Raw genomic sequence first — 17589 nt, 5'->3', positions numbered from 1 at the left:
TCTACCAGAAAGAGAATCTTTGCTAGATAGTAAAACATAAAGAGTTTAATTGCAAAACACCATATTCAAAATTTTTATGGCCATTGAGAGTCGATCAAAAGCACCATGCTTTTTTTTATTTTTGGTATTTGGTACATTGTATTAACCTGCTAGGGGAAACTGTCCTTTCTCATGACCTGTGGAGGTCAGTGCACAAGGTCAGCCATTGTACAGAACTTTGGAGCAATTTTCAGGTTAAGGGTCCTGCTCAAGGGTCCATTATATATAAGATCTCCTATATACTGTATAATGCATATATATAAGTATATTATATATATATATATATATATATATATATATATATATATATATATATATATATATATATATATATATATATATTGTCAGGGATGCCAGGGGCAACGACCCGGCCGGGACGCCGTAAGGGACCGGAAGAGGGTCAGAGCCCACCCTGGATCATGTGGGGGCCGCCTTCCTGGTTGCTCTGGGGGCCACGGGTACAGGGTATGGAAGCTCCTCCCATTAGGGGCCCATGGTCACCACCAGGAGGCGCCCCAATGCCTTGGGGACCTGTTACCCCAGCACTTCCGCCACACCAGGAAGTGCTGGGGGGAAGATTTAGGACGGCAGCCGGAGAGCTGCTGGGAGGACAGCCGGCACTTCCGCCACGCTGGGGCGTGGCCAAGGGAGGAATGCCGGGAACACCTGGGGCTCATCCGGGGACTGTTTAAAAGGGGCTAGAGTCGGGTGGAAGGAGGACAAGGCAGAAGAGAGTGGAGGCGGCCCGAAGAAAAGGCATATTGTGGCCAGGACTGTGTGTGTTTGTGCACTAATTTGGGGTCTTAGTGACCATTGTTGGGTCTGTGTGACCAGTTTATTTGTTGTAAATATTGTAAATAAACGTGTGGTGGTTAAGAAACATGTCCGCCTGTCTGTGTCCGGGCCGCGTCCACAATATACATCCATTTTCTAACCTGCTGAATCCGAATACAGGGTCACGGGGATCTGCTGGAGCCAATCCCAGCCGACACAGGGCACAAGGCAGGAACCAATCCTGGGCAGGGTGCCAACCCACCGCAGGACACACACAAACACACCCACACACCAAGCACACACTAGGGCCAATTCAGAATCGCCAATCCACCTAACCTGCAGGATTGTGAGAGGAAACCGGAGCACCCGGAGGAAACCCACGCAGACACGGGGAGAACATGCAAACTCCACGCAGGGAGGACCCAGGAAGCGAACCCGGGTCTCCTAACTGCGAGGCAGCAGCGCTACCACTGCGTCACCGTGCCGCCCTCTATATATATATATATATGTAAAATGTCTCAAATGTAAATGTATCAAATGTCACTTTTAGTCATAAAAGTTTTGTAAAATTCAAGATGACCTGACATCGTAACTTTATTTGGAATAACAGCTTAAAGAAAGGCGTAAGTGGTCGAAGATTGCTGAAAATGTAGAAATCCTATGTCTGTCAAGGGCAAACATGTTTTGAGATTTTTTAAGTGTGGAGAACAAATATTTCAAGGATAGGATCGTTATACTCACGAATCAGAGTACTGGAGCGTGTTAATTAGCACATGTGAGTAGGAATTTCAATTAAAAGTCGAGGAGGCTGTGGATTTGAAGTTCTGTGCTGTAGTATTTTTGCAGTCTCCTCTCAGTGTGGAGTGAATGTTCTGTTAGGAGAGAATCACCTCCCAAATGGCATCTCATAAGGGTTTTGTGGGTCTGCAGGACTCCACCTGTGTGACGTTTCTGAAGGGATGTTTGCTCTTGTTTGTGTCTGCAGCATGTTATTATTGTCTTCTTCTTCTCTTATCCTGTCTTTTACTTTTTAGTATATCTTTCTTAGTCTTTTTGTTAATTAAATCACACTTTTTTTAATCTTTTTTTGTGATTAAGCTTATAATGGATATGTTCCATTGTGACAACACATTAAAAAAGGACCTCTTACTGAAACATAGATGTATTTTTGAAAATGGAATGTTTCCATAGAGATTTAGTAAACTTCATGTCATGTTTTATGACTCCTGATCACAATGACAGGCACCTGGCTGTTTCATTGCCTGTAATTCCTATGATCCTAAGCACACGTCCCAGTCATGTCATCCCTGGGAGAGTGAGGTGACTCTCTTAGAAACCCTTCAGTAAGACGCCATGTCTCCACTGAGGGATCGACTGTCAGTTCGGCGTGATTTTCTTGCCATCATTATGCCTGGTCCAGCTCTACACAGTATGATGTCGTTGTCAGTAACAGTAGGATGTTTAAGTAGAAGGACGGCATACTATAAATAAATACCTGTGCTTCAGTTCAGTTTAAATACTTTCTATTTTCTCATTTAAATTACATGAATATTGCTTCACTGCCATTTTATTAATACATTAGAAACCTTTATCTATAAAATAAGTACCGTATATACTCACGTATAAGTTGGGTCTTGAAACCTAAAACAGTGTTAATAAAATCAGACCCAACTTATATGCCTGTTCAAAAATGTAACACTTTTTTTTACATCTTCTTTCCTCCTCTAATCTCGCCCCAGTTTCTCAGATGCATCGAATTTTGCCGCAGCGGCGCAGTTACCAATTTCTCTAGCTACTTCAACGATGTTTAATTTAAAACCAGCTTCATATTTTCTTCTGATCGAACGCTTTATCATAGATAAGGATGCTCTTACGATAAATCAGTGTAAACGTTGCTTCGGAATAGTTCGGGTATTTACCGTGCGGTCACGTAGACTCAATAGAGAGAGTGAGAGAAAGGGGTTAGGAGCACACGCTGATACATCGCATTGCTGCACCCACATAGAAAAAAAAGGATGTGTGCTCCGTGGTGACTCTCTCAGGTAGCCATTAGCACATCATAATCTCTTGGACCAACAGCGTGAGTTTTCCGCATTCAACTTATACAACCGACCTTATCAAATACCAGAAATTATGCAGTAAAAACAAGACCCGACTTATTTAACAAGAACTTAAGCACGAGTATATACGGTAATACAGCATTATGCATTTTTGCTGGTGTTTCTGTTAATGAACAATTTACAGTACAAGTTCTGACTTGCATACAAAACTGGGTTACGAACATCAGCAGGGATGGAACTGGTTTATAACCCATCCACAGCATTTTGCGGCGAAACAGTCATTTTATTAAAACATTTTAAAATGAGAACCAACAAAACTAGTGCAGTGACAAACAAATGAGGGAAACTTACAAGCCAGATCCTTCGTCATGACGTGCACCGATGGATCGCTGGGCTCCCCAAGTCCTGCTTTGTTTTCGGCTGTGACTCGGAACTCGTACTCCACTCCTTCTGACAGTCCTGTCACTTTGTAGCGGAGGTCCGAGACTGCTTTCTTTGTGGCGCGGACCCACCTCAGCCCTTTCCTTTCCTTTCTTTCAACAAAATATCCAGTGATGTCACTTCCACCATCATCAGCAGGCCTCTTCCAGGAAATGGTCACAGTATTCTTGGTAACATTGTCAATTTCTGGCTTTCCAGGTGGTCCAGGAGGGCCTAAAAAATATTGTCAGATTTTAGGTGGTAGGCATAGAAAACTAACAGACGTTCATTTGGCTTTTTCCATTATTGTTAAAAGGGATGCAAACTTATTTCACTTACCGAACCTGTCTACCATCTTCACAGGCTCCGATTGCACTGCATCGCCAACCCCGTATTGGTTCACCGCCGACACGCGGAAGACGTATTCATTGCCTTGAATGAGTTTTGTTGCAACAAAGCGGCAGTCTACAATGTTTTCCGCAAGCAGTGTCCAAAGCAGACGACTGGTTTCTCGCTTTTCTAGTATATAAGACTTGATGGGAGAACCGCCATCCTCACGAGGTGGTGTCCATGTCAGGGTCACCTTTTCAGCGGAGACGTTGCTGGATTCAATTGGACCAGGAGGGCCTGGTACATCTAGCACTTTCACCTTCACGTGCTCTTCTTTTGTGCCAAATGGATTGCTTGCACTGATGGTGTATTCTCCAGAGTCCTTTCGGCTTGCATACTTGACCGACAGCGTTGAGGAGGTTGGAGTTGATTCAATGGTGACAATGTCCGAAGGCTTAAAGTCCTTTCCAGCTTTAGACCACACTGATGTTGGTGGAGGCTTTCCAAGGATGCTTGTTGCAGTTACAACAATTGTGTCACCTGCTTTCACCATCAGTCCTTCCTTCAATGTTGGATCAATGACAATTGTTGGTGCCTCTGTTGAGCACAAGAGAAAAGAAATTCATATCTTGTACTAAAATATGTGATGAAATAAATGAAATCACTGCATAAGCCAGGTTTCTTACCGTACTCATCTTTGGCCACAATTGTGTCTGTCTGTTCAGATGGTGGACTAATAGCTCCTGCTGCATTCTTGGCTCGGATTCTGAACTCATATTTGCATCCTTCAGTCAAATCTGTCACTGTGAAGGCACAATCTTGAACATTCACGTGGTTTGCTTTCATCCAGGATTTGGCAGGCAAGTCTCGCTTCTCCACAATATAACCTGTGAGCTTGTGACCGCCATCATACTTGGGCTCTGTCCAGATAAGAGTGACGCTGCTGCGAGTGACGCTAATTGGATCGGGTTTGCCGGGAGGGTCTAGAAGAAGTAAGAACATTAAAATTATATGTGAAATTAGAATTTCTTCAGTAAAGTGGAGACTCTCTACTTCAGAACGAATACACAAAGACGGGTTGAAAATCAGGCTCACCAATTGGGTCAAGGGCAATAACTGGCTCAGAAGGCAAGCTGGGTTTGCCTACTCCAGCCAAGTTAATGGCCATCACTCGGAATTCATACTCGAGACCTTCAGTCAAACCTCCAACTCTGTAATCCTTCATTCTCAGGGGTGTCTTTGATGCCCTCTTCCACAGAAGACTGTTCCTTTCCTTGTATTCAACATGGTAACCTGGAAGAATAAACAATATTTTGATTATTTGGTGTCATACACATGGAATTGGTAAACACTTTAGGGGGTCACTGTGGGAACAAAGGGGGCAAAAAGAAGGAAAACCTCACTGTCAATAACCTCAACTGCTTTGCAGTCCTGAGGAAACATTACCAGGCCTTGTTTAATGATGTCACATCTGGGCGACCGCTTGACTCCACCTCTTCCAGGTTTACCAGCTTATAAAGATGGCACAAATTGTTAGAGGTCATCCTTTGCAGGGTGAGCACCATGGAGAAAACAACCTGTTTCTGTGCCAATTTAACCTGCACCTGCATCTTGGTCACTGCTACTTATGGGCTTAATGTCTGCCAAGCACCTTCAGGACATCAAGTTAGAACGACTTTGGAAGTCGGAAATGATCAGAAGCTCACAAGTCAGCTGTGTATTTTATTGAAGTAGGAACTCTTTGCTGCTCACAGATAAACTTCAGAATTATTTGTACATTTTGGATGTAATTTGATTCTTTCATATTTCTTTGTTTTCCTTATAATTTGTGCTTTTGGAGACTCCCTTACATACCATATTTTAACTCTCAAATATGTTTTCTTTCTTTTGAAACTTCATCAAACCTTCCTGCCAGGAAACTATAGCAAGATAGAATCTCAAATATTGGTTCAATTTATTGAAACGTCGATAATCAGTCACTGGAGTCCGCTATAAATTTAAACCGAAAATTACAGAAATGAGTCTTCTTCCATGTTTTCTAAGCCATATTTCTACATTTGTGTGTTCTGTGAATGTCATGTCATTTTTTCTAACTGGATTACGGCACAAGGCAGGAACAGGGACAGGGTGCCAGTCTATAACAGGGCAAACACAAACTCAAACCAACCACACACCAAGGGCTATTTAGCATTGCCAATTCACCTAACCTGCACCCTGAGACATGGCTGAACATACAAACTCCAACCCTACCCTGGGAAAGAAACCCTGGTCTCCTTACTGCAAGGTAGCAGCACTAACATTGTGCCACCATGCCGCCCATACAAGGTACTTTAATCCATTCTTGTTTATGATAATGCTGGAGAATGGTAGCATAAATGACACGTTGGTTGGATATTTAAGTACGAATTTCGCCGTACTCCGTACACACGATGATGTTGCTACTACCATCTCTGCAGGCTTGAATTTTGTGGATTTTTAATGTCATATGTTTGTGAGGAGCCACATCCTGTCAGATATGATGGGGGCCACAAAGATGGACATTTTCTGTTTGGTCTCCTAAGCCCACTTCTGGACCACAAGCTGTTCTCTGACAGATAATCTCCCTGTGAAGTCGTCTTTAAAAGTAAAAGCAAATGAGGATTTACAAATACTGTCCGAATCGTAGTCACACACCTGTAATTGGAGAACCTCCGGTCTTCCTTGGATCTGTCCAGCACAAACCTACAGACTCGTGTCTTACGGAGACAATCTGTGGTGGCGCTGGAGCATCGGGAACATCTGTGATGGGAAACAAAGAGGAAAATTAAGTATGATGAGAATATGAAACATCTTAACATAATTAATTGGAAAAGTAATGTCACCATGCCACCCTCTACAACAAGGACAGTGAGCTTCACTGGCAACAGAAAGGCTCCTTTAGCTCAGAAAAGGGTCTTGTTTAGTCAGACAGGGTCTGGCCTTCAGCAGGCACATAAGCCGATCACAGAGTTTACACAATGCTTGTCTTTACTCAGAAACACTGAATAGCAGCTAGAAATGGACATGGACTGAGACCACTGACAGCAAGTGTAGCCCGTAAGAGAAAATGTGAATGCCTACTTGGGCACCACAGATCTGACAGACCTCTATCTCCATAAATCCTGGCAACCATTTAAGGACATCGATACACTTCACAAATAAGGCAGAGGATGGCTTGTAGTCATCAGCCTGTGCGGAGGGGGGCTGTGTAGGACAGCTCTGTCACCCTGAATTTCACTTATATGCACTTTTATTTGGATCACGGAGTTTCATGTCACTTTGTCTGCACATTTCCTTTGTCGCCCATTCATTTTTGCAGGACAGCAAGAGAGCTGGAGCCTACCCTGATAGCACAGAGCCCAAGGCAGGAATGAGCTGTGGATGGCGTGCGAGTCGTTTAGAAGACACACTCAGAACTTAACCACTTGAAGACAATCTAGAGTTGCCAGACATCTTAGCATGTATGTCTTTTGGATGTCGGAGGAAACTAAATTAAAATGGTGTGTGGGGGGGTAAATGTGGACACTCCATGTAAATGAGAATCGCTAATCATATCACCACACCTTTGGTGCTTAAGTGCAGTCATAGATCAGGATAAATACTTTGTATCGACACTTCAGTCACCCGCACGTTAAGTCAGTTGGGCAGCAACGCAGCACAAAGTAGGGGCCTGGCCTTGCAGTACTGGGCCATTTAGATAGATAGATAGATAGATAGATAGATAGATAGATAGATAGATAGATAGATAAGAAAGGCACTATATGATTGATAGATAGATAGATAGATAGATAGATAGATAGATAGATAGATAGATAGATAGATAGATAGATAGATAGATAGATAGATAGATACTTTATTAATCCCAAGGGGAAATTCACATGAATTCATTTCCACCCATGAAGACCACTTTGCCTTACAGGCTGGCAAGTCACCCCTACTACAGTGTCGTTAGATATTTTTTTGACCAAGGAGATTACATTTTCTATGTGCATTGACGCTGTTTAAAATTTATTTGCACCGTTTCATTGTTATTCACAGGTGCCACCATTTGCTTATTTGTTGCCTCAGATGCAATCTGGATATACGCTGCACAGAACGTAATTGATAACCTTTGCCTATTTGAGATTGTGGATATTCTAAACCTCTTCATACTTTTTGAAAGAATCTTTGCATTTAACTTTGACCTCCCAAATTAAGAATTTAGCTCATTCTTTTGACTTTGATTTACGGCTCTCATTTAAATTTTGAGGTTCTTTCCCAGCCTTTTGACTTTGTTTCTTCTCCTGATCCCTTCCATCTCTTACTGCTCATGTTTTACAAAATAATTCTTTCCACTCATGAACTTGGCTGCCCCATATTTTACAAAGCTATGGTGTTAGTCTAAAGTAACAACATCATGTCTGAGGAGCACTCAGTATCTCAATGCTTCTGATGTCACCCCATCTATGCTTCCTAACTTTGTTTATTTCTGCCACTTCAAGTCAACGGGTCTTGGACTATTTGAGAAGATGTTAACAAAGAGACTTACTGAAGGGATGCTGAGCCACGATGCCTTCTGATTTGAGTCCTTCACCAACACCATACTTGTTTTCTGCACTGACTCTGAAGACATACTCGGTTCCTTCATGCAGTCTTGTAACATGGAAGGTTGTCTTCTGCACAGCTGAAGCACATGTTACCCACTTGTTGGTAGTGGAATCCCTCTTCTCAAGTATATAATTGGTTATTTCTGAACCACCATCATCCTTTGGTGGGCCCCATTTTAAGATCATGCTATCAGCTGTAACCTCATCAAACTTGATGGGACCAGTAGGAATTCCAGGTTTCCCGACAACCTTCATAAAGACGGTAGCCTCCTTGGTTCCAGCAGCATTCTTCAAGGTGATGGTGTATTTTGCAGCATCTGTCTTTTGGCAATCATGGACCAGAAGGATGGTATTCACAGCAGAGGACTCCACAGATACTCTTCCGGAGTCTGTGAGTACCAAGTCTTCTCCTTTCTTCCATGTCACAGAAGGAGTAGGCTTGCCACTGATTGGCAGCTTCAGACGGAAACTGCTGCCTTCTTTGGCAATGTACGTCAAGTCGTGGAGCTCTCTTAAGTCGATGTTTGGCATCACTGTGGGGAAAATGAAAAATGGGATGTTAGAAATGAAATGATTGAGAAAACAGAATCAAAACCAAATGAATATCTTCTTAAAAGTGACCCTCACCAATATCATCCTTAGCAATGACATTAAGCTCCCGTGGTGAGCTGTATCCTGCATCATTTTGGGCTCGCACTCTGAATGAATATTCCTTTCCTTCTTCCAGGTCTTTGATACTGTGCTGCAAGTTCTTGGATCTCATAATTTCCTTCCACTTGTCCTCACCAATCATTGTTTCAAGGACATAGGCTTTAATGCGGCTTCCACCATCGCTGATGGGTTTCTTCCAGCACAAAGTGCAAGAGTTCTTAGTCGCCACCAGAGGTTTGAAGTCTATCACTGGCCCAGGTTGTTCTGAAAATGAACAGGTCATCGTTATTTTACCATCCACTGATCTGACTTTTTCTACAAGGAAATATTTATTCGCACAGGCCTCTGGTCTTTTCTTACCTGATGCTCGGACAGCATCGCGGGTTTCGCATGGCTCACCAATGCCATATTCATTTTCAGCCAGCACACGGAAGAAGTACGATTTGCCTTCTTCCAGATTCTGGATTCTGAAAGAAGTCTTGGGACAGTCAGTGGAAACCGTTGCCCAAGCCTTTCTTTCAGCATCTCGTTTCTCAACAATATAGCTCTTCACAGGGCTGCCTCCATCAATGAGAGGTGGATCCCAGGAAATAGCAGCAGAGTCTTTGGATGTCTCTTTAACTATAAGATTAACCGGTGGTCCCGGAGTATCTAAACACAAATGGAAAAACAGCAAAATTAAAGCGCGGTGTCATGTAACCGGGCAGAGTTTTCAGAAACTTCAGGAATATACCAGCTTACCAAGAACTTTGACAACTATCGTGTAAGTCTTCATGCCGCTGCTGTTCTCCAGAGTCAAAATGTATTTGCCAGCATCGTATCTGTTAACATTTTCACAGTAGACAAGGGAGTCGTACTGTGTTGTCTTGATTTCCAGTCCTTGTCGGTCTCTTATATTGGAGTTCATCTTTGCCCATGTGATCTTAGGAGCAGGACGACCTCTGATTGGCACATATATCCTCATAGTTACCCCAGCACGGAGAACAAGGCCTTTCCTCAGGTCAGCATCCAGTTCAGCCTCAGGTGCAACTATTAAAAAAAAAAGATAATGCAATGCAGTGAAATTATTCCCCCATTACATAGAATTTATATGGCAGAACATTATTCTTTGAACACGTCAGAATGAGACACCTACTCAGTATATCCTTTGCCATGTGCTTCTCAGGAACCTCACTTGGCTCGCTGTAACCGATCTTGTTGACTGCTGACACGCGGAACTGGTATTCTGTATTGTCAACCAGTCCAGTAATTGTATAGCGTGTTTCCTGCAGGTTCTTTGGCACATTGCACCTCATCCAGTCCACTCCGTCAGCTCGTTTAATCTCAACCAGGTAGCCTAAAATGGGACTACCACCATCGTATGCTGGTTTGCTCCAAGTGAGACTCACAGAGGAGTGAGTTGTATCGAGCACCTTCGGGAAAGCTGGTGGGCCTGGGGGATCTGCCAGATGAAAACATTAAGGACAGCATGAAAAACCCATAAACTCGACACTTTGATAATTTGGCACCTACTTGCTGATTTGCTACACACTTACACTGAGGATCAAGGGCGATAGCAGCCTTTGATGGGTCACTGGGTTTGCCAGCTCCAGCTTTGTTCAGAGCAATGACTCTGTACTCGTATTCTGTGCCTTCCTGCAGTCCTGTAGCTTTTACTGTCCTCTCAAGCACAGGCTTTCTGTTCACCTTACCCCAGTTGACTGCTTTTGTCTCACGTTTCTCCAGCATATAGCCAAGTACAGGAGAGCCACCATCATTTGCAGGAGCTTTCCAGCTGACAGTCATGTGGTCTTTTGTGATATTTGAAATGACAGGAGGATCGCAAGGTCCAGGAACATCTGCAAACACAAAGGACAATTTTAGCATATAAAAACTTCACAGAAACATGGAGTTAGCAAAAGAAGAAGGGCATTCTCATTGTTCTCACCATATGGATTCTTGGCAACAACAACATCAGTCATGATTGGATCGCCAACTCCATATTTGTTTTCAGCACTAACGCGGAACTGGTACTCATGTCCTTCAATCAGTTTCTCAACAGAGCAGCTTGTGAGTTGGAGGTTGGCAGTGACTTGGGCCCAGTTAGGTCTGCTGGTCTCCCGCTTGTCCACAATGTAGTTTGTAACTTCAGAACCGCCATCACTGAGTGGTGGCTCCCATGCGAGGTTAACACGGTCAGAGTAGATGTTGCTTATTTTGATAGAAGCTGGAGGGCCAGGTTTGTCTGAGGAAAGAGAGACCTACGTTAATATCATGCACATCACCACCTCTAAGCAATACCTGGAATATGGGCCAAATTAAAATGCCCTTACCAAGGACCTTCAGTTTGATGTTGGCAGATTTGGATCCGCTTGCATTTTCGGCAAGAATTGTGTACTCCCCAGTTTCTTTCCTCATCACGCTGAACAATTCCAAATGGCACAGGTTCCTCTTGGTTGTGATCTTGACACCTTCAGCAGGTTTCACAACTTCACCGTCCTTCTTCCAAGTTATCTTTGGCATGGGTTTGCCAAATACGTTGGCTTCAAGGCAGACATTGGCTCCAGCCTTGACTGTAATCAGAGACTTCATGGACACACCAAGATCGATCTTTGGTGGAACTAAAGGCACAAGATAAAAAAAAAAGGAATAGTTTAAATAATCAAAACTGTGAGAACATCAGTTATAAAAACGGTGGAACTAGGTCTAAAGTTTTATTTTTGTAAACATCATTGCAAAAACGCAGCTACAGTCCAAAATGGCATCTTGGAAGGTAAAATGACTCATTGAGGGTGACACAGAGAATCAAGACCACCCTGCTTTGACTACAAAGTGAGGATCAGAAAAACACACTATAAACTGGTTGGCATAGAACACAACAGCCGTTGGGACAGATGACAACACAAGAAAATATGGAGACAAGTTAACAAAAGGGGCAAAGGGTTATTCATGGTAGAGGAAAAACACCAGAGAAGCAAATCAAACCACAAATCACAAAGTCAGAAAAATGTCATAACGTTGACTTGGATTTCTTACCCCTAACTAGTCTAGAACATTCTATTGGCATTTGGTCAAAACTAGGAGGCACTGGGAACTGGGCGCCACCATTCTCATGTAGGGAGAAGGAACTGACATCATAACGTTCAGTAAAAAGCAACGGTAAAAAGGCATAATCAAAAACGCAAAATGACTGTGCAGTGATGTTACTATCAGAACAACAACAACCAAAATTATTGATTTCACCAAAAACAAAAGAAATGTGCCAAAAATGGCACAAATGATTTGTATGTGGGACACGGGTAGGACACAGACTGAAAATCACAATTTCTGTTTTGTTTGCGCTGCGGCACAGGAGGACGGTTTAAGAGGCCATGACAGTGGAGTTGCTGGTGGAGGGAGCTGAACAAAGGGGTAGGAGGCAGAAGGTCGGCTTCTGTATCTTGCAGTGCGTTCTTCAATGAGATGAGGTGCTGGTCGCTGTCCATCAGAACGCCTGCATCTGAACCCGATTGTTTTGACTGAAGACGTTGCCTCCACCAGGAAGAAAGAATGGCTGTCTGGGGTCTGAATGCGGAAGGCAATTTCGTGAAGAGGTACAATATTTATGAATTAGTTTTTGTATTTGTGTTTGGATTTGCCTTTAGTAGGAAAGGTAAAAATATTCTTTAGTAGGGATCTGAAAAGATCCTTTTTGATATCTAAGAGATTCCTTTCTGCCATTATTTTGTCATAGTGGATGTCCTGGAAAAGTTCAAATTATTTGATGTTGTGCCACTCTGCTATTTTGTTTCCTTGTGTAATGTCATCCGTCTGACAGTATAAAGGTCAGGGTGTACACATCCCTATTATCGGAGATCGGATAAAACTCAGTATTTTTTGGTGAATGTTTCTCTGGAGGGTCTTCCTGGTGTTTCATCTGACTTTTTGACTTTTTGGTTGGAGCTTTGGCTTGATTTCCAGTTAACAAACACAGATATATTTTCAGATTATGTTTCCTCCGCCCCAAGTGGAGGAGTTCAAATATCTTGGGGTCTTGTTCACGAGTGAGGGAAGAATGGAGCGCGAGATCGACAGGCGGATCGGTGCGGCGTCCACAGTGATGCGGGCTCTGCATCGGTCTGTCGTGGTGAAAAAGGAGCTGAGCCGTAAGGCAAAGCTCTCAATTTACCAGTCGATCTACGTTTCTACCCTCACCTATGGTCATGAGCTGTGGGTAGTGACCGAAAGAACGAGATCGCAAATACAAGCGGCTGAAATGAGTTTCTTCCACAGGGTGTCTGGGCTTTCCCTTAAGGATAGGGTGAGAAGCTCAGTCATCCGGGAGGAGCACAGAGTAGAGCCTGCTGCTCCTCCGCATCGAGAGGAGTCAGATGAGGTGGCTCGTGCATCTGATCAGGATGACTCCTGGACACCTCCCTGGTGAGGTGTTCTGGGCACCTCCAACCGGGAGGAGGCCCCGGGGAGGACCCAGGACAAGCTGGAAGGACTTTGTTTCACCGGCTGGCCTGGGAATGCCTCGGGATTCCCCTGGAATGGCTAGAAGAAGTGGCCGGGGAAGTCTGGGCATCTCTGCTGAAGCTGCTGCCCCCGCGACCCGATCTCGGATAAGCAGAAGAGGATGGATGGATGGAGGGATGGAGGGATGGGTTTCCTCTCCTGGTCCTTTCCCTAAAAAGCCTTACTGTCTCCTGGAGTCAGTTGTAGTCAGTACAGGTAGGTGAGGTATCTCTCATCCTCCATCTGTTCTACTTCTTTCAGGCTACAAGTCTTAAGTGGACTTAACATCATGGCTTATCATTGCACAACATTGTGACATTTTTACCATTTTGGCTTGATGCCATTTGTTTCAGATATCAGGTAGGGTTCTTCAAAATTAGCCTACTATACTGTAAGTGAGCCCTCTGTAAAACTTTATTCTTTAACACAGACGTATCTGAATTTTAATTAAACGAGATGTGTTAGCTTCAGATTTGCTGGTGGTGTATGAGTGACTGACTTCTCAAATCTTGTTGATTACAGGAGAGTCGGTCATTCCTGTACCTGCTGATCTAGTCCTACAACAGCTCAGGCCCTCAGTAATGCAATGAAATTAAAACCAAAGGCCTATTTATGCCTTCCATTCTGTCGTGGGTACCAATCCTGACATAAGGCCATGAATATTAAATAAAAATACTACAAAATACCTAACAATTTTTCCCAAACTATGCTACAAAATTTTTTTTTAACATTTATTCTGTCCAAAGATAAGATAACGAAACATGGGCAACTCCATCTCAAACAGCATCATACCCTTGACGTCACAGACACAACAATGGTGTCAGTCACAAAGCAAAAACAATATGGCAACAGTTATCTTCATAGTGCTCAAAAAATTAGCATCATGACACTTGGACTACTCTGGAACTTCTAGAGATGTATGCTCCATATATTTTCATGTTTTTGGTTTGCATTTGTGAAAAGCACTGGGTAACTCTGTAAAGTATGAAAGTCTACAGCATTTCCAGATCTGGCATCCTTAGTTTTATTTGCTCTGAAAAAGGGCACACGCTTGTGATTACTCAGGGAAGTCCACTTACCATTTTCTGCCTGTACAGTGATGGGATCAGAGAGTTCAGAAGGTCGGCTCATGTTGATTGCAGTCTTGGCGATGATTCGGAATTGATACTGGCCTCCTTCCTCTAGACCAGTGACCACATACTCCTCTGTTGGGACGCTTTGGCTGCTTGTGTTGCAGCGTATCCATTTCTCTCCGGGAAGCTTACAAGCTTCGACGTAGTAGCCAATGATCTTGCTGCCTCCATCATGCTTTGGTCGAGTCCATACAAGGGACACCGTACTCTTTGTTATGTCAATGGCTTCAGGCTTGCCAGGAGGATCTAAAGAGGAAGGCAAACCAGCAAGTTGTTAAGGCCAGATGGCAAAAGTTGAAAGAGCTAAAGAGTATGCAGGCATGGCTAACAATTGTATGAGCTTTAGTGCACATCAGTCAGGGGAAACCTCAAACGATACATTTATGATTAAGACTTAGATTAGGAAGAAGAGGAGCAAAAATGAAGAAGAGAATTTGAGACAACTATAGAGTACATGTTGATAGTGTTAGAAAGGCTCATGGGGGAACGATGTACTTGGACATACCGACTATGCAACAGTGATTGGTGAGGGAAGATAATGTAACTGTTCAGTTGCAAATTGCAGTCATGATGGATTAGAACTTGCCAAAGTGCAGAGAGACGGACAACACAGAAGTGCTGCTATATCCTGGCTTTGACTTACCAACAGGCATTCTGGCCGTGACAAACTCTGTCGGCTTGCTTGGCTTGCTTGATCCAGCTCTGTTCAAGGCGGATATCCTGAAGGTATACTCAAGGCCTTCGATAAGTCCGGCACATGGATATTCAGTCGTGCGTACCACGGTATCATTGGCCTTGACCCACAGGAGGCTGTTTCTCTCTTTGCGCTCAATGTAATATCCCGTAATTGGGCTGCCACCATCATTGTCTGGTCTATCCCAGGCCACGAAAATGCAGTCTTTGTTGACCTTATTGACCCGTGCATTTTTGGGCTCGCTTGGCACATCTGTTGGATGAAAGTTTCTCAGGATTACATGGGGTGAAAGAAAGGCTTAAAAGAAATGAAAGAAAAGCAGATTGAAAATGTATAAACTTACCAAATGGGAATTTGGCAATCATTCGGTCAGATTGGATTGCATCTGAAATGCCAAACCGATTTTCTGCACGGACACGGAATATGTACTCCTGTCCAGGGACCAGCTTGCCCACTCTGCAGCTGGTCTTTGTGACAGAGGCAACAGCCGTCACCCAGTCACCTCGACTGATATCGCATTTTTCAACCACGTAGTTAGTGATGTTACTTCCACCGTCTTCACGTGGCAAATGCCAAGACAGCGTGCAAGCGTCTGCGTCGATCTCACTGATCTCAAATGCAGGTTCTGGAGGCCCAGGGACATCTGCAAAAGTCAAAAATCCGACATTAACAGCAGAAGCATCCAGGAACCTTGCAATGTCACTGACACTATGTGAGTCTGAGGAAAACACGTACCCATAACGACCACTTTGATGATCTGGGACACCTGGCCACAACTGTTCTCAGCGGACAGGCTGTAATAGCCACTGTCATTTCTAGAGACATCCTTAATAATAAGAACACATAAGTTCTGGGATTTATGCACTGCCAGGCGACTGGATGGCATGACCTCTTCTTCACCTCTCTTCCATTTGCAGGTTGGCACAGGCTTTCCAGATACGTGAGCTTCGACTCGGAGTTTCTGTCCTGCTTTGATGCTGATGTGTTCTGGCATGATAATCTTAGGAGTCACTGCAAAAGTAAGTAAATAAACCAAACATGAGGACCTCTAACGGTCTGAACGCTGTAAAAACACCACTGAGGTAGAAAAGGAGAAAGAGACAAAAAGTCCTCGCTTACTCAGTTGCTCTTTGATTTCGAAAGCTCCTTCGGCTTCTCGGGGTAGGCTGCTGCCCACTGCATTTCTTGCCGCGACTCGGAATTTGTATTTCTTTCCTTCTTTTAGGCCCACAACCACAATACTCAGGTCTTTTACTACCGAATATGGAGTCCACTTGTCTTCGGGCTGGCCCTCCTCAATGTAATCAATGACATAGCCGTCAATTTTCGAGCCTCCGTCGCGCAGAGGTTTGACCCATGCCAAAGTGGCACTGTTCTTTGTGATGTCGATGACGTCCACTTTCTTTGGAGGATCGGGTTCACCTTGGGGAAAATAAGTTTGTCTGATATAGTTAACAAGTCTGGAAACATTCTCAGTTGGTTTGAGTGGAAATAAAACAACAGAATAAACGATGTGCTATTTAAAGAGGTGCCAAATACAATTTGGTGCTCTGCAGACGTGAAATAATCATGGTGTTTCGACGTGTCCATCCTCGCCTCTTCCTCTTAAGTGATTTGTCTCAGTGTCCACATGTGTTTGGTAAAAGAGCAAATCCCGCAGCCCCACCCACCACCTGCACTTCTGAAAAGACGCTCTGTCTGCACAAATCAGGACATGGCGTCCATCCTCCCCAAAATGTTAACACACGTTTTGTGAAAACAACACCCAAACGTGACGCTTCACAGACGCGGCCTATTTGTGCCTTAAGTCAGCTAACAGCACCACTGATGCCACCCTCTGAGCATGGCTGATTGTCCCTATCAAGCCGTTTGTTTTCTTAACCCACTTAGTGCTGCATAGGTGCCTGAAGCGAGAAGACCAGGACGTGCACGTCATCCCTTCATGTAGCCTCACTCGCTTTCTGGTTATAATCCTTTTCTTTCCGGCTGCCGTCTGTCGTCTTTCTCCCGATCAATTTTTTTGTGTCCTTGCGGTGTGCTGTTTTCATCGTTGGCACCACGGACAGGGTCTTATCTCCTTGCTGTTTGATCTTTTTGTTATTTTAAAGATAATATTTTGTAATTGGTTTTGATTTTGTTATTATATGTATTGATTAATACTTTGCTTATTAATTATTTTGTGTTTAGCCCTTTAAATTATGCTCCTCGTGTCCGATATTATTAAGCATGGGGTTGGCACATCTGACAGCTCAACTGGAGAGCCACCCCAGCACAGTTTAAGAACCAGCCCAGGCCTTGAGCCCGTTTCACTATTCTTTGGTTTTGCTTTTTGCATTTACGTTCTGGTTTTTGTAATAGGGTGCGATTTTTGGATTCTGTTCTGGGTTCACCTAGCAGACAAACTGAAA

The 17589-nt window shown here is 43.7% G+C and overlaps 1 protein-coding gene across 2 annotated transcripts in view; it reads right to left on the bottom strand.

Moving 5' to 3' along the window:
• The window catches only part of ttn.1 (titin, tandem duplicate 1), a 136560-nt gene that overhangs the window by 56761 nt on the left and 62210 nt on the right, over nucleotides 1-17589 (bottom strand). For both annotated transcript variants that reach the window (XM_039742386.1, XM_039742387.1), the window contains 18 exons: nucleotides 16301-16603; nucleotides 15917-16192; nucleotides 15525-15824; nucleotides 15131-15433; nucleotides 14434-14733; nucleotides 11191-11478; nucleotides 10806-11102; nucleotides 10414-10716; nucleotides 10014-10319; nucleotides 9620-9907; nucleotides 9239-9529; nucleotides 8855-9142; nucleotides 8170-8760; nucleotides 6297-6401; nucleotides 4719-4916; nucleotides 4310-4606; nucleotides 3633-4220; nucleotides 3225-3527 (listed from right to left, as the gene is read on the bottom strand). In XM_039742386.1, the coding sequence (XP_039598320.1) occupies nucleotides 3225-3527; nucleotides 3633-4220; nucleotides 4310-4606; nucleotides 4719-4916; nucleotides 6297-6401; nucleotides 8170-8760; nucleotides 8855-9142; nucleotides 9239-9529; nucleotides 9620-9907; nucleotides 10014-10319; nucleotides 10414-10716; nucleotides 10806-11102; nucleotides 11191-11478; nucleotides 14434-14733; nucleotides 15131-15433; nucleotides 15525-15824; nucleotides 15917-16192; nucleotides 16301-16603 (5625 nt within the window). The remainder of the gene's footprint in view (nucleotides 1-3224; nucleotides 3528-3632; nucleotides 4221-4309; nucleotides 4607-4718; nucleotides 4917-6296; nucleotides 6402-8169; nucleotides 8761-8854; nucleotides 9143-9238; nucleotides 9530-9619; nucleotides 9908-10013; nucleotides 10320-10413; nucleotides 10717-10805; nucleotides 11103-11190; nucleotides 11479-14433; nucleotides 14734-15130; nucleotides 15434-15524; nucleotides 15825-15916; nucleotides 16193-16300; nucleotides 16604-17589) is intronic.

The sequence above is a fragment of the Polypterus senegalus genome, unplaced genomic scaffold (genome assembly GCF_016835505.1).
Source record: "Polypterus senegalus isolate Bchr_013 unplaced genomic scaffold, ASM1683550v1 scaffold_5023, whole genome shotgun sequence".
In the NCBI taxonomy this organism is placed as follows: Eukaryota; Metazoa; Chordata; class Cladistia; order Polypteriformes; family Polypteridae; genus Polypterus; species Polypterus senegalus.
This window is presented reverse-complemented; position numbering and strand designations above follow the sequence as displayed.